Below are 22,847 nucleotides of genomic sequence, written 5' to 3'. Positions count from 1 at the left end.
TGGGGGCGTGGTCGGTGTTGGTTGGAGGGGAAGACAAGCTGGAGAGCCCTGGCGATCTGAGATCTGAGCAGCAATGTGTAATGTCACCATATAGTATATATAATAATTAATAATATACAATGTGTAATGTCACCATATAGTATATATAATAATAATAATATAATATACAATGTGTAATGTCACCATATAGTATATATAATATAATAATATAATATACAATGTGTAATGTCACCATATAGACTAGTGTATATATATAATATATATATCTGATAATAATAATAATATAATATACAATGTGTAATGTCAATACATAGTGTGTGTGTATATATATATATATATATATATATATATATATATATACACACACAATATGTAATAGCTTGGAACTCTCCTTACTAATACAAAGAAATGTATCTTGCCTTGGTGCTACCTGCGTTCAAAATATAAATAAATAAAGTCAGGGGTGCACTCACAGGTCTTGAATAAACTAGTACGGTAGATGGTTTAATAGAATTAAAAAAACTTCAGTACGTCTGTGAACAAAATAGACGTTTCGACCCCTCAGAGTCTTTTTCAAGATCTTGAAATATATATATATAATACACACTATATGTTGATATTACACATTGTATATTATTATATTATATATACACTATATTATTATATATTATATATATATATATATATATATATATATATATAGTGATAGTATAATATATAAAATAAACAATGTGTAATGTCATCTGTTTACATATAGTGTGTATACTATATAGAGAGTATAATATATATATATATAATAATATACAATGTGTAATGTCAACATATAGTGTGTATGATATCTAGAGGCTATAATGTGTGAGTGTATATATATCGCAAAACAAAATCTATATACTAGTTGTGAATCCTTATGTGAGCGATAAAAATATTTTAATAATACCAACAAATGGAATAACCTTGATGTTGCTGTCGCTCTGGATCATGTGAGTGAGATTCCATTCCATCCTATTGGATAGTTCTGTATACAGGTCACGCTATGGTTGTGTATCTCTCCTTATAGGTTTTTCACACTTCGTATGTGACATCAAGATTATTCCATTTGTTGGTATTATTAAAATCGTTTTATCGCTCACATAAGGATTCACAGCTAGTATACTGTATATTTTATTTTGCATCTTATTGTGTTACGTGTTGGGGAAGCACTTTTGTATTGGTTGTGATAACTACACATTTTTAATTGCACAATTATTTGACGCGCCAGACACACTTATTTATAATATATATAGTGAATAATATATAATAAGCAATGGTCTAGACTCTAGTATGTATAATATGTTAAACAATGTGTGATGTCTTATGTCAACTGCTCACATATAGCACTATATATATATATATTGCTGTGATTCAATATGTATATAAGTTAATATAGTATTGTGTCATTCAGTATGTATAATATGTCTAGTATAGGTTTCACTAGAGTCAGTTGGGTGTCGGGAAGGCATATAAAAAGATATTTGACCCTAGTCAAGACAGAAAACTCAAATCCGCTCCCTCATAATATTCTAATATACCGCCTGAGAAATGGACAGACTAAGTTATCATTTAGAAGGGAAGGTGACCAAACTGAGGGATATATTATAACAGAGGAGAACATGTGTGCTTGCTTAGTAGGGGATATGGGGGGTGGCGGGGGGGGGGAGTAGGGGGGTATCAGTAGGACAACCAGGAGGTGTAGAAAAGGAAAAGTCGGTTGTAAAAAAAAGTTAGGAAACCATTTGATGTTTTAAGGATGCCAAAACAAGCTTTGAAGAGGGATATAATTAAACCCCAAGAGCAAAACCTTAGAGGACATCTTGAAAGGTGGAAGGGAAGACGGTTTGATATGTTGGTCAGGGGAGAATTGTATTGTGGATATCCATGAAATGAAGCCGTTGAGAACGATCTGGTGTCAAAGACCATATATTAGTTAAGAAAATCCAAAATCTTACATTTGTTGGGTTATTATAGAGCTTTTTCAAAGAGACTCTAAAGGCTTGAGTCAAACATGCGGCCCCCCAGATGTTGCTGAACTACAACTCCCATGATTCCCTGGCTATCTGTTTCATTGAAAGAATCATGGGAGTTGTAGTTCAGCAACATCTGGGGGGCCGCATGTTCGACATCCCTGCTTTAGTAGATGACAAGAGAATGGTGACATACGCAAGCCAAGGACAAGAGGTAAAGGAAATCAGAAAAAAACAATACAACTAGCATTAAGTCAAAGATAAACAAGCCAATACCACATATTAGGGAAAATATGCCCCCCCCCCCTCCCGGATAAGTAATTTCCAGAGAATATATCTTTAACTGTGTGTTTCCTTTTTCTCTCTTACAGTATGACACTAGCTAATAGAATTTGGTCATGGAAGATTCTGAAGATAAATGCCTTACTGTAAAAGAAAAAGTAAAGGTGAGTATTTGCATCAAGCAAAAATGATGCTCTAAAACAGGGGTCCTCAAACGCCGGCCCCCCAAGTGTTGCTGAACTACAACTCCCATGATTCTCTGGCTATCTACGTAATTCAAAGAATCATGGGAGTTGTAGTTCAGCAACATCTGGAGGGCCGCAGTTTGAGGACCCCTGCTCTAAAATGTATAGACTTGGAAGTAGACATTTTCCCCTGATGAGTATTCCATGGCTTTTAGTGGCTCAAAGCTTTTAGGTTTGGCTAGCAGTGTAGGATATTGATATTTCCTGACAGATGTTTGCAAATGCAATCTTCTCATTAATACTACGATGAGGTGTTTTTTTTATTAAAGTGTATCTGTTGTCTCTCCTTTAAATTCCATTTTGTGTGTGTATATTGAATTTTGTCCAATTTCACATTATTTGTGCTTTTCACTAATTACAGGAATGTGGATAATTGAAAAACCTAATTTCAAGATTTGAATCCGATTTTGAAATGATAATCACACAAAGACCTGTGAATTCTAATCTTTTCTATTTTTCTAACTTTCTACAGCTAAAGGAAAAACTTGCTTTGTTGAAGAAAGAATACAAGAAGACGTTTAATCGCTTGCAGGTGAGCATAAGGTTCTGTGAAATATATAAGGTTTTATAATAACTAGTATGACGTTCTGTTATAAAATGTGTTATTGGGTGTATTCTCAATATGACCTGGACACAAATCCATTCTGCTCCTGTTTAGAAAATGTTGTGATCACTGAGCTTTAACATGTACATGTGATACGGAATATTCCATATCATGACTTTCGTTGAAATTATAATTTGATGTATATGTGATGATAACCACATTTCTAGCAGATTAGCAAATTCAATTTATGGTTATCAGTTTTATTCTCCAAACTGTGAATCGTTTGCAATTCAAAGTAAATTTCACATTTTGTACCACAATAGCTAACCGAAAATAGCTCGCTTAGAGAATTTTTTCCAATTTGGCTTTTTATGCCCAAAAGTTGAAATACACTTAGAATCCTGCCAATTCACACGTTGCCAAATAAGTCTGCATTTTCTATTAGTCTCTTGTCTATACTGTTGCCTAGCGTTAAGAACTCTAATTATATAATTGCCGCAGTAGGGATATATTATGATATATACCCAAATTCTTAATTTTTTTTGCATGGTGCACAAAGTATTTGAAGATATTGTACCCTATCCATCTTAGCTCACATCCAATCTGATATGTGCTGGACAATCTATACAATGACTAGCAGTATTTACTTTGAGTCTGCAAATTGAGTATTACACTCAATTTGCCTTAATGATCTGTTCTTGTTGGCAAAGTCAGTACTTTATTAATGTATTTAATTGGATTTTCATCTCATATGTGGGCTAGTATGGAAATGGCATTGCCTGGGCACTGAGTGTGCCTTTTGTACGGTTTGTGTTTAATTACCTAACTTATTGGCCTATTTTAATTTTTTTCTTTTTTTTCTTCCTAATCTCTAACATTTTCCTGATTGTGGGCTTCAAATATCAGAGTTTTCTTTATATATAATATTTAGATCATCAGCATTGACCTATTTATCTATAGACAGAGAGGCAATTGCTACAACTGTTCAAACTTTAAAAGTTTCATCTTATTTCTCTTACACAGAGATCGCAAAGAGCCGAGAGAGTCAAAGCTCATGTGAAGAAGACTATAGAGGAGCAGAATCGTTCACGAAGACAAGACCGTAAAGAAACGCTTACATCAGGTGTGTCCCGGGAGAACGTCCCCATTCCTTCATTCTGTGTGTGTTAGCGGAACTCATCGTGTCATAGTGACACAACATTTAACCTACACGTTGAGCAAGTCGAATTGATAGCAAATAGTTTTTACTTAAAGAGACAGTCGCGGTTGGAGTATATTTATATTTTGCATTACATAATAATTTAAATGGGGAATACTTTTAGGACAAAAGCCATTTTATTGAAAGCCATCATGTTCAAACTTATATTTCCTGAAGCGAACCTGCTGAGAATATGGCAAACCCACCCCTGGTCATCAGTTAATTTAGTTATTTTATTTATGCATGCGGATATGTCTGTGTTAATATGTGCCTTTTCTAGAATTATTAACATTAATAGCAGATGCTGTACTAAATCAAATAATTACCATTGTGTACTCGAGGCGTGTGACACAGTACATGTTTATATAACAAGATATTATGTTTGCGCAAGGAAAATAAATCCCATTAATATTAATACCGATACAGATAAGATTAATGGTGATCTATTAAGCGTCCGGTCATCATGACCTACTCCTTGTATAGGTTATGGTGTAAGTTGGTCCACCTCTTCCTGTCTTTCTTTTCCTAGCTTTTTGTAACTACAGTAATACAGTGAGGGGAAAAAGTATTTGATCCCCTGCTGATTTTGAACGTTTGCCCACCCGACAAAGAAATGATCAGTATATAATTTTAATGGTAGGTGTATTTTAACAGTGAGAGACAAATTAACAAAAAATAATCCAGAAAAAAATTTGCATGTCAAAGTTATAAATTGATTTGCATGTCAATGAGTGAACATGCTCATTGACGTGCAAATCAGCAAGATTTCTGGCTCCCAGGTGTCTTTTATCCAGGTAGCGAGCTGAGATTAAGAGCACTCTCTTAAAGGTAGTGCTCCTAATCTCAGCTCGTTACCTGGGTAAAAGACACCTGTCCACAGAAGCAATCAATCAGATACCAAACTCTCCACCATGGCCAAGACCAAAGAGCTGTCCAAGGATGTCAGGGACAAGATTGTAGACCTACACAAGGCTGTAATGGGCTACAAGACCAGCTTGGTGAGAAGGTGACAACAGTTTGTGCGATTATTCGCAAATGGAAGAAACACAAAATAACTGTCAGTCTCCCTCGGTCTGGTGCTCCATGCAAGATCTCACCTCGTGGAGTCTCAATGATTATAAGAAAGGTGAGGAATCAGCCCAGAACTGCACGGGAGGATTTTGTTAATGATCTCAAGGCAGCTGGGACCATAGTCACCAAGAAAACAATTGGCAATACACTACGCCGTGAAGGACTAAAATCCTGCAGTGCCTGCAAGGCCCCCCTGCTCAAGAAAGCACAAGTACAGGCCCGTCTGAAGTTTACCAATGAACGTCTGAATGATTCAGAGGAGTACTGGGTGAAAGTGTTGTGGTTAGATGAGAACAAAGTCGAGCTCTTTGGCATCAACTCAACTCGCCGCGTTTGGAGGAGGAGGAATGCTGCCTATGACCCCAAGAACACCATCCCCACCGTCAAACATGGAGGTGGAAACATTTTGCTTTGGGAGTGTTTTTCTGCTAAGGGGACAGGACAATTGCACTGCATTAAAGGGACGACGGACGGGGCCATGGACCGTCAAATCTTGGGTGAGAACCTCCTTCCCTCAGCCAGGGCATTAAAAATGGGTCGTGGTGGGGGGGCGGAGCCTAGCGGTGAACCTGGGCGGTCACAAGCTCGCTGTGCTCCGCTCGAAACTGCCTAAAAACGGCTAAAATTGCAGACAAGGGATCGTCCAACCTCACAAAATCCAACTCCCTGAACACTAGACCGAGGATGGGCCGCAAAAATAAAAAACCCAAGCCTGACAGGAGCCCGCCGGGCCGGGACATCGGGGATCTATTCCGGAGCTCACAGAGGGCCGCATGGGACAAAATGGCGCTGGCAGACGACGGCTCCTCATACTCCTCGGAAGATATGGCTATAGCCCCGATGGAAAGAACTACCCAGGCCGCACAGAAGGGCCATACCCCAATGGAGGCCGCAACAGGCCGGGATCCGGTCACTGCAGCGCAACTCAAGATGATGCTAGCGGAACTCCGCTCAAACTTGGTGGGAGACTTGGCCCCCCTCAGAAAAGCCGTTGAACACGCGACTACTAAAGTGGCCCAACTCGAGACCACTCAAAACACACATGAGAGCCGGCTTATCGTGGTGGAGAGGGGTCTGGCTGCCCTGGACCAGCACAGGCTGCAGATTGATTGCAAGCTGGACGCCCAGGAAGATCAGAGGCGAAGATACAACTTGAAACTCAGGGGGGTGCCGGAAACGGTGGGACTGCAGGACTTACCACACTTTATCAGGAGATTCTTGGCGGCCCACCTACCCCTGAAACAAGCTAAAATCCTGAAACTGGACGGTATGTTCCGCCTCCCCAAGCCAACCAACGCACCGGCAGTCACGGCACCGGACCTCATATTCCGCTTCCGTTCCCTACAGGATAGGGCCCTAGTGCAAGCCGCGGTGAGGGGGAAGACGCCCATTGCCTTTGAGGGCGCCTCACTGCACCTCTTCCCAGACCTCTCCAGGAACACACTTCTGTGGCGCTAGTCCCTGAAACTACTACTCCAGCAGCTATGCGCAAATGAGGTACCATACCGATGGGGCCCCTCCCGCACTGTCCTTATAACGGTCCAATAAAAAACACTCGGAGCAGAAACCTACCAGGAGTTGGAGGACCACCTGCGGTCAATGAAAATACCGCTATGTAACACCTCGGAAGGAGGGAACCTGTCACAGGTGAACTTAGCCTCAATTAGGGAGTTTATACCCCGAGCGGCGAGACCCACTACATCTGCTGAAACTGTGACCTGACTGAGGGGTTATCAAGCCCCGGCAGATGCTGAGCCCCTACCCAAGATCCCCACTGAGCTGGGGACTTTCCCAGTTGTTTTTCCCCACCAAACCTGCAGACATCAGGACACTTAGATGGCCTCACACTTCTTATGATTGTTTAACCTTCGTTGTTATGATTTTATGGTTACACTATTCACCTCTACCACACTCCCACCCACTCAGTCTTCTGCAGGCGTCTCGGACTAGAGGGGGCACAGAGCGGAGCAATATTAATACACTGCCGTTCAGTCCAGGAACTACACTGTAGGCCCAACCTCACTAAGCGCACATACACACGTAGTGATGTCCCGAACAGTTAGCCGAACATAGCTTGTTCGTGGCGAACGCGGCGGGCGAACATATGCGATGTTTGGTCTGCCCCCTATTCGTCATGGAGGTGGGAGGGTCTGCTTCTGATTGGCTGGACTGTGTCTGCTGACTGTGAGGTACAGGGTCAAAGTTTACTCAATGATGACGAATAGGGGGCGGACCGAACATCGCATATGTTCGCCCGCCGCGTTCGCCACAAACACGCTATGTTCGCCGGCGAACAGTTCACGGTGAACTGTTCGGGACATCACTATACACACACGACATACCTTCACTTACAAGACCGTCCAGACACCTACGGACATCACTACAGACACTCTCCTCCCCATCCCTTCCCTAACCCTAAAAGATGCACTTCGCACGAACACTCTCTGAGGGAAGGGGCATATACCTGGCCACGGGAATGCCTACCATCCGTACTACTACTACGACCCACAGCCCTGTGGCCACCCCACTCAAGCAACACCCCGACAGGCTTACACACCAAAACAAACAAACAACTCAATTCACAGAAATACACACATGCAACGCAACGCAGCTTAGAGCCCTCTTGTGATGTATGATCTATTCTCTAAATGAGCTGTTCAATGTATGCCTTATGACAATATATGCTTTATGAACAAATATTGGAACCATAATGTGGATTGAGGAAAAATGAAGATTAGAAAAAAAAAATAAGGGAACTGACAACATGTGTTAAATCTCTTGTTACTTTTAATATATAGTTATTTCACTCCTTCTTGACTCCAGAGCCTGTGACACTAATCTCCTTACTTATAAAAATGCGGTTCGCTACTTCTTAGACCACCTACCACATGTTAGTACTCGTGGTTGCCTGCGTATAGAAATGCACATGTACCCTGCTCATGCTGACTGCTATACCTCTACGCAGTTTCCACTCTGTATTGTTCATACAATTGTGGATATGACATATCTAACCATATTACCTCTCATGGCACTAGACGTCTCTTACTCCTATCTCATACGCTTGTTTTAATTTTAAACATTACATGACTCACAAGTGTCTAGGACACTGCCTAACCTAATCAGTGGACAAGCTCCTACAGCCAAGCACGCTATGACTTACACTACACTACTGTCCAATCTTCTTAAATTTAAAAAATGTGCACTGTCAATTCATGCCATACAACTGTCTTTCTATGAATATGTAAACTCTGGCATAAGCTATTATGGCATTGCTGGCGTAGATGTTATATGTCTAATACATGCACAATAAAATAAAGAATTAAAAAAAAAAAAAAATGGGTCGTGGATGGGTATTCCAGCATGACAATGACCCAAAACACACAGCTAAGGCAACAAAGGAGTAGCTCAAGGAGAAGCACATTAAGGTCCTGAAGTGGCCTAGCCGGTCTCCAGACCATAATACTATAAAACAATCTGTGGAGGGAGCTGAAGGTTCGAGTAGGCCACTCCAGGACCTAAACGCCAGCCTTGAAAAACCTTAATGACTTGGAGAGGATCTGCAAAGAGGAGTGGGCCAAAATTCCTCCTGAGATGTGTGCAAACCTGGTGGCCAACTACAAGAAACGTCTGACCTCTGTGATTGCCAACAAGGGTTTTGCCACCAAGTACTAAGTCGAAGGAGTCAAATACTTATTTCACTCATTGACATTCAAATCAATTTATAACTTTTTGGAAATGCATTTTTCTGGATTTTTTTGTTTGTTATTCTGTCTCACACTGTTAAAACACACCTACCATTATAGACTGATCATTTCTTTGTCAGTGGACAAACGTTCAAAATCAGCAGGGGATCAAATACTTTTTTCCCTCACTGTAAGCTCCTCCTCCACGCAAATAAGACACAGCTGAAAACACATGGCCCCCTCACCCTTCCATGCTCAGTAAAGTACCTGTACTTGCTCATTGGACAACAGTACCCACTAACTAAAACCGTCACATTCACATGGTTTTGTAAATTTCCCTCTTGTTATATCTGCCTTTGGAGCTGTGTTGCTCTCAGCTCATGCAGTAGTTCCATTCATGTTTTCTGATGATTGGAAGTTTACAGGTTATATTCAGCAATCTGATTGAAAACAGTCAGATGTCTAGGATTGCTGACAGTGGTGTCAGTTACTTCCTGGTTTAGACAGAGCACAATGGCAGAGGTTGCAAATACCGGAACATATTTTTTTTCTTATTATTCTTCTTCTTCTAAGTGGTGCAATTTTAGTTTTCTTTCGGTTTTTTTCTGTATGTTTGAATGCATAGATTCTATAATGCATTAGAAATTGGGAATGCCTTAACCCCTTAAGGACACATGACATGTGTGACATGTCATGATTCCCTTTTATTCCAGAAGTTTGGTCCTTAAGGGGTTAAAGGACCACTCTAGGCACCCAGACCACTTCAGCTTAATGAAGTGGTCTGGGTGCCTGGTCCCTCTAGGATTAACCCTTTTTTTTTTATAAACATAGCAGTTTCAGAGAAACTGCTATGTTTATACTGAGGGTTAATCCAGCCTCCAAAATCTCTAGTGGCTGTCTCATTGACAGCCACTAGAGGCGCTTGCGTGCTTCTCACTGTGAAAATCACAGTGAGAGCACGCAAGCGTCCATAGGAAAGCATTGTAAATGCTTTCCTATGCGACCGGCTGAATGCGAGCGCGGCTCCTGCCGCGCATGCGCATTCAGCCGATGACGTCGCGATCAAGATGGAGAGGAGGAGGAAAGCTCCCCGCCCGGCCCTGGAAAAAGAGGTAAGTTTAACCCCTTCCTCCCCCCAGAGCCCGGCAGGAGTGGGTCCCTGAGGGTGGGGGCACCCTCAGGGCACTCTAGTGCCAGGAAAACGAGTATGTTTTCCTGGCACTAGAGTGGTCCTTTAAGGGTTTGTCTTTTCACACTTTGTGTCTCTCAAGCTGTGTTCTTGTCTGGATATTGTAGTCCATACTGCTACCACTACATACAAGGGGTGTCTGTCTGACATTGGTTTTCTAAGTGTCTGGTAATCATCATATTCCTTCGTTTTCAGTTTTGTGGCTCTCGTTTTCCATTTGTTGATCATGTGTTTCATTTTTATGCCACAGAACCACCATGCTTTTCGGCCAGCACCCTAGGAGATGTCATCGAGCCCCAAAGAAGTTACCAAGCTGACAAAGCGAGAGAGTCCTATGTTACATTTAATGCGGATCCCGAAATACATTGTGCAGGAGCCAGCTCCCCTCAGGATTTCAAAAGAGCGCTCGTTGGGCAAGGAAATCCTTTTACACCCAAGAATCAGGGCAACCGGGATCAGATTCCGAGAAGCCGACTGAAGTTAAATAGATCAAAGAATCGAGACTATTTTGTAGAATCTTCACAAACAAGTATTTGTCTGCGCAGCAGTTCTTTGAGTGAGTCGGGACGGCTACGGCATGAGGTGCCGAGCTTGTATAACCCAGCATCACCTGTGTGTATAAAGCAAACTGATTCACACAATATTAGTTTAAAGGTAGATGGAGCTGGGGCTGCAGCAAGCCATCCCTTACCTAGTGACTGTGCCGAGAATCGGAAACCTGCAGGTACCACTAATGTAAATAAAACTGACCCTGTTCCCAACACATTGATTGCCAGAGGTAATTCTATAGGTGAATGCCACCATCCTGGTGATCACACAAAACGCACATTTTTACTTTCTACAGATGTGGAGGGTATATCAACCATAGACACTGCAGAGAAACCCAGGGGGAGTAAACAGAACACCAAAGAAGGGCAAAAAAGACAATCTGGTTCTATCATGAAATGTCCCATGGAGGAAGCTGCCAGCAGAGCCTTTAATAATGCTGGCGAGCGTAACACTACACACAATGCACTACAAGATTCAGTCGAACAGAAGCCTCTTCAGGTAGACAATGTGGCCCAAAAAGAGTCCAGTTTAACGGGTGAGCAGAGTAGCCCACTCAGTTCTTGCACTCTTGTAGAGGGGCTTTTATTCCCCGTGGAGTATTATGTAAGAACAACGCGGCGTATGTCCAGCTGTCAGAGGAAAGTGGACCTAGACGCAGTGATCCATAGCCAACTTGGCACCGGCAGGAGAGCTTCGAGAGGGAGAGCAAAGCAGGAGAAAGGCAACATGGCACAGGATTGCTCCCTAATGTCTCCGTCACCTCAAGGTCTTATAGAACATGGATCTGTTGCCAGCAGAACATCACGGACACCTCTAAGTCACCCATCCACAGGTAGATCCCGTGGCAGGAGGAGAAAATGTAAAGGGAGTAGTTCACCCATTAAAATGCAGCCTTTGGCAGCTTCTCCTGATCTTAAGGACCTCTCTGTCCAGCTTGAATTTGCTGGCATTACAAGCGGATCGCAAAGTGAGAAAGAGAACTGTGAGGGCCGAGCCCTGACGGGAACAGATCCACAGGTCAACCCTGTGTGTTCTACCACTGAAGCAGGAAATTTGAGGGTTACAGAAGGATCCAATCCAGATGAGGACCAAACACTGCCAGCTGGACAAAGCATGTACACGTTACGACCACGGAACTCTGCTAGTTTTCATGGTGAGCCTATGCAGAATGACCTGGAAAGCTTTGAAAGCAACCTATCCATCCACAAAGCATTAAAACAAGACCCTAAATGTGCAGGTGAGCCTTAACCAACAAGCCGCTAATAGTTATTCACTGAACTGGGAATTGTCCAGAATTCTCCAGGGAAAATTTCTATTTAAGGCCAAACAAGTCAAAATGGAAAAATTATCCTAGTGAAACTGTCTTCATTTCAGCTACTTTGGCCAAAAAATTTAAATTCAAAACGTTTCTAACTTGAATAAACAGCCTGTTTCTGTCATACTGGGATTTTAAAGATCGAATATTGGTCTAATATGCTGGACAAGAAAAACTAAAATTTAGGTGAAAGATGAAAACTGGCGAATTTTCTAATTCGCTATCTGGGCCTCCATTTTGCTGCTCCCTTGTTGGCTCTCAGCAATTCACTGTGTAGTAAATAACTCCCTAGTGTTTGGGTAAGCGCACCTATAAAAATATAACGCTTCCGTTTTTTTGCTAAATTCTAGTACGGTTTGTGTGCTCTTTTGGGTACAAAACTATTTAATAACCTATAAATCATACGGGGAGATAATTCCATAAGTTCTCTCCAGCTTTTTCCACTGACAGAGCATTATCGGAGGTGTAGTTATAGGAAATCTTGGGGTCACCGCTTTGAACACCCCACTTTAAATCAACCCTTTGTCCATTTCAAATAAATTATTGGGGCACACGTAAGCACCCAGTAAATGAAATCGTGCCTCTAGGTGAATCTGACCTGGGTTTTATCATCAAATTAAAAAGGTTACATTGTGTTTGTCTGTAATCCTCAACTAAAAATACTACTTTTGATTATTGATGTTGAAATAAAGCCTGCCTTTTAATAGATCACTAATCCAGCCTCTGTCTCACCTCATCAAGACTACCGGTTGTCATTCTCTTATGTAAAATAGACACCTGTAGCATGGATTAATTTTAAGACTAATTAATTAAATATTTTTTAAAAAAAGGTCTTAAAACCTGTACATTTTACATATAACTATTTGTTTTACAGGCTCTACCTTCTATTCTCTAAGCACCTGGATCAGCATAAAAGATCTGCCGATTTGTTTAGACATAAGAGATTTCCATTTACCTGATGAAGAATTTGGTGACCTGAAACTCAAAAAGCTAAACACTGTTAGCCATTGGGAACTGTGTGTTCCAAAACTAAACAAGGAAGCCAAAAGGACAGGTCTTGGGCTCAATGGAAAGAAAAGCACACTAGCACCACCTAGTGAATGCTCACCTGTCGAGCTAGAGACTATGAAACTGTATTCTGATGACCCAGAGGATGATTTTAAACTTTTAAGTGAGGACCAGTTAAGGGGTTTGGAATGTTCAGCTAGACTTGGGCAAGTTTCCACTGAGTCCTTACGGAATAACACAATGCCATCTGAACTGAGCCTCACTCCTGATCTGTCAAATTTGTTGAATAGTAACATGAGAACATCTAGAAATGAGCTGGCCTCTAGTGAGTCCTCAAAGGGGGACCCACTGTCATCTCAACAGAGCCTCACTCCTGATCTGTTGAATTTGTTTGATCTGTCAATCACTCTCCCTGACCAAAAACCCAAAGAAAAAAAAGATACGAAGTTTAAAAATGACCCTTTTCCTCTTACCCAGTCACTTAGTAAGACTAATTTGGATGCTGCCAGTCATGGAGAAACCTGCAAGGAACAAGACGTCAATCTCTTAGAGCAAACCATAGTTGGCCGTATCTCAGATGCCCAATACACATCTGAAACATTGTGTTCGTCCGATACCCCTTCATTTGCTGCCGAGGATCTAGAAATGCATGAGCAGACTCAAACCAAAGTTGCTTCCAGTTTAATTTTAGAAAGCCTTCCACTAGATCCGAGCTTGGACCTGGAGTCTGATGGTGTCTCAAGCTTAAACTCTGAGTTAAGATTAGCTAAGGTGAAGGAAACCGCTCGCAGTGCCCTTTTCTCATCTTCGGTATGTTCTATGCCTCAAGAGAACTTTGATGGGATAGAGGTGGTGGCCTCTGTACCAGGCTTCCCAGTGTTGGGTTCTACCCCAGCTATCACACCCCCTCATCAAAGCAGGGATTCCCCTCTTGTTTCCTGTAGCTCCAAACCAGTCGTGGAGAGTGTCGTCAGCACTGAGACCTTACCTGCACGGGTCGCCAGTGATGAATGCCTGTCAGCGGGAGGTGAAGGGAATTTCTTTCCAGAAATTGACGTCAAGCAGTGCAACACAACAGTCTCCTTGACAGGCAGTGAATGCGAGAGGTGTGCGCACACAGAGCTGGAAGAGACATGTCAACAATCTGAGCTGTGTGGAAAGCAGAGCCTGGGATATCCTGTTGGGACCACAGATGGAAACTCTTCTCAGGTGCACAGTTGGTTTAACCCCTTAGATTCCTGACCTTTAGTGACGTGGTTTTTCACAGGGGTTTACATTTAATATACAGAAATAGACCAATTAAAATACTTTAGTGCTAAATAACTCTAACTTAAATTACTAACAGAACATAAAATCATACATATAGCAAGAGGGTGTAGTGTTTTTTTTATTTATTAAATTGTACAATGAAATGACACCTAAAAAAAAAAAAAAAAAAGTAATATTTCATAATTTAGTAATATCCTTACACCCTCGACCTAAAATTACTGAGATGTGGCAGTTATCCATTTGAATAATCACAGAAATTCTGTAGTGTAACGCTTGTGTTACGCTCTTTCGGGGTGTTCGCCTGAAGAGACCCATCCGATAACTTGCTAAGTGCACGGGCAACTCCGAAAAAAACGCATATTACTCAGGAGTAACAGGAATCGGAGGAGAGAACCCATGTTTAGCCCTCTTTAAAGATAATAAACATGAGACTTGGCATAACATACAGCACACAGGAATGCTGTTTATACATACAGTAAACGCAACACACACACAACGCTTATATCACAAAAAAACAAACCACACAACTCCTGGGGAACTAAGGTCATCCTCACCGGCACACAAATACATACCTTTTATACAGGTGTGCTTCCACTTTGTGTGTAGTTTTCAGGTAGTGTGCTATATGTGCAGTGTATGACGATTACACGATTATAATGGCGCTGCTTTATATTGGGAGGATCTATATCTGTGCTGTTTAACTCTTGAATGTTGAAGCCTTCTGTGTTACTTTCCTGTTGGTTTAAAATAACGCCAAATTTAAAATCTGCCCCTTTTTTGCCTAGCAGTTGGCAAAAGCAGCTCAGTTAAAAAATACTGCGGATGTGGAAGAGGGGATGAGGGAGAGGGATCACCTGCGTCTGGTGTCACAGATACAGGTTAGTAAGTCGCTGATCTATGTACAGGGTATAAAATATTTATTCTGCTACTCCTGTCAGCCTTGAGAAAGTTGACATGCAGGGTTGCTTGGTTATTTGATGTTAAACCCATTTCACACCCGTGTGCTGAAGCCAATTTTAGTCTTTCACACTCACTGCATTTAAATACCAGTATTGGTGGGTTTTTCAGAAAGTAACCGTCACGAGTTATGTTGTTTTTTTTTTTTTCTTTCTTTTGTTCTTTTTTTTTTTTTTTTACGAGATTATTTGGTGTTGGTAAATAACTTTTGTTTACAGACAATTTTAAATACTAAGAAAAAAGTCACCATGCAAAAAGCAAAAAAAAAAGCCATTTTCAATATGCACTGTAGTGGTTATGGTGCTTGGAGTGTCCCTATTAACTTAAATGCTCCCACCTCTATTCTTTTTTTATTTTTTTAAATCACTCAAAGTTTATTGTAGCATACTATAGTGATGTACAGGACACTAGAGCAATACAATGCCACACTATATAACAATGCAATGTAGCAGATTAGAAAATGTGTGTAAGAGAATACAAAGATTGTAGATAAACAGTTAAGGACCAAAAAAACAAACCATAAGGCCGTACAAGAGAACAACATCTGTAGTCTCATAGTTCGTGGCGTGACAGCGTGTAGTATGTGAGCAAAGGCGTGTATGTGCACAAAAGGAATAGCATGATGGCCAAATAGTGGAGATCGACTCAGTAAAAAAAATTTTTTAATAAATAAAAAAAAAAAAAGACGTGTTCGTTAAGTGCGGCATTTGGAAGCAAGGCCTGAGCATGTATGTGAGACAGCTTGGTAATATAATATGGCATTGGCCATGGCGGTCATATATACGAGAAATGCAATGTGATAAATAAAATCCATAGGCCAGGTCAAACTGACAAACCCCACGTGCTTATGGGATGTAAATTAGCAATATACAGAAATAGACAAGTGCTGCAATATAACAGCGTAACATCGGTAATGTCATATAAAGATAACAAATAATACATGACATTATTTTAAAAAAATAAGTGCAGAGATGGTCCGAGCCCTTGAATAAAAAATTATAATAATTGTAAACTGATCCATTCTTTAAAAAGAGAGGACCAAAATAGGGGAAAGACTATGTGAAGACCACCCTGGGCACCGGTGTCTCTAAGGGCCTTGGACAAACATGGCCGGGCATAAAAAAAGAGTAGGAGAAGGGAAAAATGGAAAAAAACAAATCCCCCCAGATATGCTCCAATATAGCAGCACAGGGTAGTAGATGGCAAACAAACCTATGTATCAGGGCTGGTTGCGGTATGGTAGCATTAGTCCAAATAGGATGCCAAACCTTCACTCGGTCCCTCCAACCGAGCATTCCGGGGCACAGTGGGCACTCGGAGGCCGATTCAGTCCTATCTTTTTTAATTTTTATTTCTCTCTTAGTTTTTAACTATACAAAATAATATAGATAAATATTGAACGGGCAATTCCTTCTAATGATTCCTTCTGATATTCATCTAAGAGACGTCCCATGTGTTTGATTTGTAGGATGGCTGTGGGGGAGCGTGTGCTGTAGATCTGTCCTCATGCTGGTGGGAATTTCCGAATCGTACAGATTGTTGCATCGTAGCAGCTAGTGAATCGTGCGTGATTCTCTGGAGACCTCGAAGTGAAGATAGCTGGGAGACTGCTCACACATGGAATTTCATGGAGGTATGTGCAGTATAGAAACACAGTGCAGCTAACTCCTAGCTGTGTTACAACTTCTTAATGATGGATGACTGTAGCGAAGGCCAGAAGCATGAAACTCATTTTGTTCTGTGAATTGATATTTTAGACGCTGCTATCGTGACGTCCATTTCTGTTTCTAATTTACAACAGGACGTCTTTTTTCTGACATGCATTTGTGACGCTGGGGCATTTTTTTTTTATAACACCAGTTTTTTAATAGGAATCCACAACGGAAAAGTAGAGTTATTGTTCTTTTATGAATACTCGTCATCACATCACACGCCATATGTTCTTAGTGTGGGATGCCACGCTATGCATTGTGGGAATAAGAAGATGCACTAGGGAGGTTTGATTTAAGAAGCCATGTTTGAAGAGGAGGAAGTGAAATTATAGCATGTATAATATTTAATTTCTCAGCATGTTCTCTACATCGTTGCAATGCTTGTTATAACCGCTACTAAAACAGTAAATGTATCATAAAGATAAATTATATATTTATTTTGTTTGGTAGCTGTTACCTTTACTAACTTCCAGTGGTTGTACAGCTATGGCTGAAAAACACCTAGTACCATTTTCCGAGACTTTTCATATTCAGTTTTAAGAGTTATCTCCCTGTAATTACACATTTTACTAGAACTTCAAAGACCCGTTCGTACGATCCACTGAAAGGCCACTATGCCGTGATATCCCAGTTTTGGGCATGTGAGTTACTCAGTGACGTGGTTTTCTAATTAAAATAAAAAGTAGTTGAGAGACAACATTGTGGATTCTGATGCCAGGTTTGAAAGACACTACTCAAAGCAGTACTTCTTAAACTGATCTTTACCAATCGCCAACAGTCCATGATCTGATTAAGATAGTTATAATATCCTGCTCCATTGGTGGACCCTTTAAGACCCACCAAAAGGCCAGAATGTCACAATTGCCTTGTTAAATCCTTCTAATTTAGACACATGCGCACAGTTCGAGGTAACCCCAAATCCTGTAATATAGGTAGATTCTGCAGAGAGGGGTGAAGATGCTAGAACAACGATTCTTAAACCAGTCTTTAAGAATCACTAACAGTCAAGGTCCAAAAATGCTCAATGTTCTAACTGAGCGATAATCTCTAATAGGTCATCAAGGAGCTGTTCTAGAGATGTCTTGTGTGTGTTCACGAGCTGAATACTAATGCAGCCTTTTCTGTTTGTAGATGCCTGTCATCCAGATACTTCCTCTTCCAGGAGAGAAAAATATTGTATGTGTTGCTCTGGGAAACCCAGAAATTCGGGAAATTTGGTAAGGAGACAAGCTAGAATGAATCAAATTCTATCCAAAGGGTCTCACAGTCCAGAATCAATGCTGCTTAAAATGTGATTTATATGACATTATAAAATATGAATAAAATCTGACGTGTAAGGCTGTGAAATTGTGCTTCTTGCAGCTCTGCCTGCAAGCCAGCTTGTCAATCACAGTGCTCTTATAATTAATACTCATATAAACAGACTTACAGAATCTGCAGAATTCTGTTTACTGGATTATGTTTCCCAGTCAGTTTGCAGATTGTTACTGAAATACTGAGATTGATTTCCAGTTAATTTGGTTATATTTGAGAGAATTCACTTCTTATTCTTTACATATTCTCATCTATTCTTCTGTCCTTGTACTAACTGATTTCTTGCAGCTTTCTTTTAACTGATGTACCCACTTCCACGTAGGTGGTATGTGGAAATGCAAAACAGCATTAGTAATCCTATTGGTAAGGTACATTTTCCTAAGACGAAAACAGAAAACTAAAATCTTCTTTCTTGCCAGAAAAGCTGACATTTACTTTTGGATAAGAAGGCTGATGGCTCTTCTTGTAAGGTTTATAATTGTGAAATGTTTTCTGTTATGTCGTTAAACCATTGTCTGAATTTGCACAGGTTGTTGTTCTCTTGCCCTGGAAGCCTGAATTGGGAGCAGCAAATAGTAAAACGTGGGCATACTAAAATAGCGATGGGCTTATCTCAGCGCCGAATTGCCATCTGTAGCAGCCTGGGGTCCAATCAAGTGGTTGAAATTCTGCAACTTTCAACAAATGGGAGGTGAGGAGATTTTGCTAGAGTCTTATGCTTTCACTATGTTAATATTATCAGTCCATTAAGCCTTTTTTTTTAACTTCAAAGTGCAGTAATATTAAATGTTATGACAGTCTGCAGCATATTTTGGCTTTCATACTCCCCATTGTACAGCGCTGTGGAATTTGTTGGCGCTTTGTAAATGCTAATAAGAATAATAATACTCCTATGGCACACAAATAAAAACATGAGTTGGTCTAAGTGTATGTAAAACGACACCCTTGCATTTATTGAATACATACATTCATTTTGTCTAACAGAAGTTTAGTATATGCCAGATTTGAGTTTAAGGATGTTATATCCCAGCCTATACAGTAAGTTATTTCATGTGGAGGGGGAAAAGGTAAGGAGAGGGGGGGAGGGGGAGGAGGGTCAAGGAGAGGTAAGTCATGGAAAACTAAATGTATTTGTGTGCGTGTGCCTGGAGTGCTTTGAGTGTTGTCCTGGGTCTTTAAGGGTACATCACGCTATTGAAGTCTAGAATATGATTTTTGAGATTGTGAGGGTATCTGAGTTTGCGTGGGGGTAGTTTTGAGGATTCTCTGGTTCTGAGTTCTGGATATCTGGTCCATCGGAGGTGGTGGTTGTGTTTACTTTCGTGCTGTAGGGGGTGCCTTCGGGCATGCTAGGGTGTACATAGTACTGCTAGTTTAGGGCACAATTTGGCAAGTAGGGGTAGAATGTTTTTTTTTTAAGATGATGGTGCACATACTATTTCTGCCCACCTCCACGGCTTGTCCTAATCTATTTCCACTGAAAATGTAATTTTCTGTACTGAATTCCTTGAGATCTTGTATCTGTCATGTCACCGATAATTCTTCGTGCCCAAGTTGGCCATCACTCTTTCTCTGTCCGTGTTCTACAGCTCCGTGAGATCCCAGTCACTGATGCCCCCTAAAGAGAGTATCCTGGCATTTTGTGAACTAGACGGACAGAAGGATGCCTTGATTGGGTCTACTGCGAACAATAACATGGTTATCTGGTAAGTCCTGTGCAGAGCAGAGTCCTGAATATATTCTATCACCGAGATGACAATGGATCTCTCTGCCAGCAAGTGCCACTCAGAGAATTCTGGGAATTGTACTCCCCAATCTCAGACTTCTTTAGAAGCCAGTCTGAATATGTTAGTGTGTATATGAGCTGAAACCTCTGCAGAATTCATAGTTTAGTGAGTATTTCCAGTAAATTACAGAATTCATTCCCGAATAAGCTGGTTAATAAAGTCAGGAAATTAAAGAGACCGTGTAGGCCAAACATCCTTTCAGTTTACCAGCAAATTAGTTTTACCTTGCTCAGTTTTGACAAATATTAATGGACTGTTTTTGGAATGTGATGTAAACTAAAAATACTTGGAGTGTACGCAATGCTGTCCTGGTGAACAAATGTAAAAAAAATAAGAAAAAAATTGCTCAAGAATGATTAAAGAAGTGGGTGCTTTAATTATTATGCCATAAAATGTATTATTTTGTGAACATTTATGCGCCGTCGTGTAAACCCCATTCTATCCCCTGGATCAAATATATAACGTTACTTGGGTTTAAAAGAATATGATCAGCCAATCAGAAGGGGGGGTTAAGGTGAATTCTGGGTAAGCGCATGCTATAAGCAGAGTGAGCACAAATAGTGTTGGTTGAAGTATGTTATTTAAAAAAAAAAAAAAAAAGCCCCCCTAAACTTTCAGTGCCTGGGTTAGACAAATCTCTTGCCATCATTCCTAATGTGAGTTAAACATGTCATCTCAACATGTAGACCCTAAAGCAATCTGTTCCAGTGATTACATTGCAACAGAGATTGAAGTTGTTGTTGGCTTACTAGTAAATAGTGGCACCCCCAAACCCAGTCTTTGAGAAACTACAACTCCCATGATGCTTTCCCAGCCTTAAAGAACAACTATCACCTGATGTATATGGCTGAAGCATTGTGTCATGTACTAAAGGTGGAGGTTTTGTAAAAAAAAAATATTTTTATCCTTTATGACCATTAAAAGCTAACCGTTTCTTTTTTTTTTTTTTTTTTTTTTTTTTTTTAAACAAAAACAAAAGCGCTGTTGTGGTGTAAAATGCAATATAGTTATTGTTAATCCTATGCACAAACAAAATAAAGATTTTTTTTTTTTTAAAAAGCTAACCGTTGGCATGCCACTGTTTTGAACCATCTGTGTGTTCTTGCAGTAAGCTTTCATTTTCTGGTTTCCAGGAATTCTATCACTGGACAGCTGCTGAGTAACATTAATGTGGGTGAACTCTGCAGCGATTGCACCTGTTTGAGTGCATCCTCCGAGTCTGTAAGTGGGCTTCTCCTGACTCCTTGTAGTGTTTGAGTGTGTTTAATGACGTTTAACATTCCCACAGCAGCTATGACAAATGTTTTCTGCTTTTATGTACCAGGGTCTCGTGTTCTTAGTCCTTGTCAGTCCTTACAGCAGCGAATGCATATTCAGACTGATTGCAGCTAATCCCAAAGGAGCCAAGTGTGTCAATGTCATGCAGTACACACTACCAGAAGATCACGCTAGCAGGTAATGACATGAATCATCAACAATCTATGTCAGTGGTAAACATACAGCGAAGTTTGGCTGACAAATCATGCATGTTAACAACACACTTCAAGATGGCAGGTTATTCAAGTTTTTAAAAAAATAATTAAAAGTCTCCAAAATGTAATATTATTATTTGTAAGAAAACCATTTTGCTTTGCATTCATCAGAATCCTGGTATCGGTATTATCTCAATTCTTTAAAGGAAATTAATAAAATATAAACCATGAACTATCCATCCACACATCTTGCGCACAATAGATTTATTTAAAACGCTTGCCCCTCTGGTATAGTGCCCAATTGGAAATCTCTCTTGCAGGTTTAGCTAACTGATATGTAAGTGGGCATCCTCCTACTATAAAGACAGCAAGTGTCTCTTGTCCGCAGTAGGCTTACGTAGCAGATAATTCTTCTGAAATCCTTAAATTCAGCAGCAAGTTGTGGTAGAGAGCCGATACAAATGTTTACAGGTGGAATTATAGTTTTATAAATGTTTTGCTTTAAATGTAGGTATCTGGAAGGAAATGTGAAAAATCAAAAGGCAGTAGCGGTGTTGACTTGTGGAAGCATTGCACTCTGGGAATTATCCATCCGTCAGTGCTCGGCTCTGCTTCCTCCTGCTCCAGGCACGCGCTGGTGCTTGGTGCGATGGGCCCACTCCTCTTCATCTGTACTGACTGCACAAAACAATGGAACCATATGTGTGTATTCATTAACAGAATCCAGCCAGACAAGAATGAGCGAAGAATTGGCGATATGGGACATTGTGTCTCCAAGTGTTCTTTTTTCCTAAATAACAGTGTCTGCAAACAATGTTTTTCCTTCAAATATTAAATATTTATAATTTAAAGTTTTTTTTTTTTTTATTATTATTGTTTTCAAGATGCAGTAAAAATGCTACACCTAAACAAACTTTAGCTTAATGATATTGTTTTTGTGTATAGATCATGCACCTGTAGTTTCACTGCTCAATTCTCTGCCATTTAGGAGTTAAATCACTTTACATGTCTCTGCAGTCCCACTGCTCAATTCCCTGCCGTTTGGGCGTTAAATCACTTTTGTTTCTGTTTATGTAGCCCTAGCCACACCTCCCCTGGTTGTGACTGACACACCCAGCATGAAAAGAAAATGGTTTCACTTTTAATCAGATGTAACTTACTTTAAAAGTTTTCCTGCTCTGTAAATTTAACTTTGATCACACACAGGAGGCTCCTGCAGGGTCTAGCAAGCTATTAACATAGCAGGAGATAA

General features: G+C 40.5%; 1 protein-coding gene across 2 annotated transcripts; it reads left to right on the top strand.

The window, feature by feature from the left end:
* The first annotated feature begins 10 nt into the window (after positions 1-10).
* On the top strand, positions 11-22,397 carry PALB2 (partner and localizer of BRCA2). Of its 2 annotated transcripts, none has more exons than XM_063430521.1 (14): positions 11-77; positions 2,372-2,446; positions 3,000-3,059; positions 4,095-4,194; positions 10,463-11,998; positions 12,951-14,293; positions 15,142-15,231; positions 16,779-16,943; positions 18,154-18,239; positions 18,866-19,027; positions 19,926-20,042; positions 21,257-21,344; positions 21,448-21,578; positions 22,107-22,397. In XM_063430521.1, exons 2-14 carry the CDS (start codon positions 2,399-2,401, stop codon positions 22,387-22,389), a joined length of 4,209 nt encoding a protein of 1,402 aa, XP_063286591.1. In that variant the 5' UTR covers positions 11-77; positions 2,372-2,398; the 3' UTR covers positions 22,390-22,397. The 2 variants fall into 2 exon arrangements, with proteins under 2 accessions (XP_063286591.1, XP_063286590.1); XM_063430520.1 differs by having other exon boundaries at positions 15,139-15,231.
* Positions 22,398-22,847: the final 450 nt, after the last annotated feature.

The sequence above is a fragment of the Pelobates fuscus genome, chromosome 8 (genome assembly GCF_036172605.1).
Source record: "Pelobates fuscus isolate aPelFus1 chromosome 8, aPelFus1.pri, whole genome shotgun sequence".
Classification (NCBI taxonomy): domain Eukaryota; kingdom Metazoa; phylum Chordata; class Amphibia; order Anura; family Pelobatidae; genus Pelobates; species Pelobates fuscus.
This window is presented reverse-complemented; position numbering and strand designations above follow the sequence as displayed.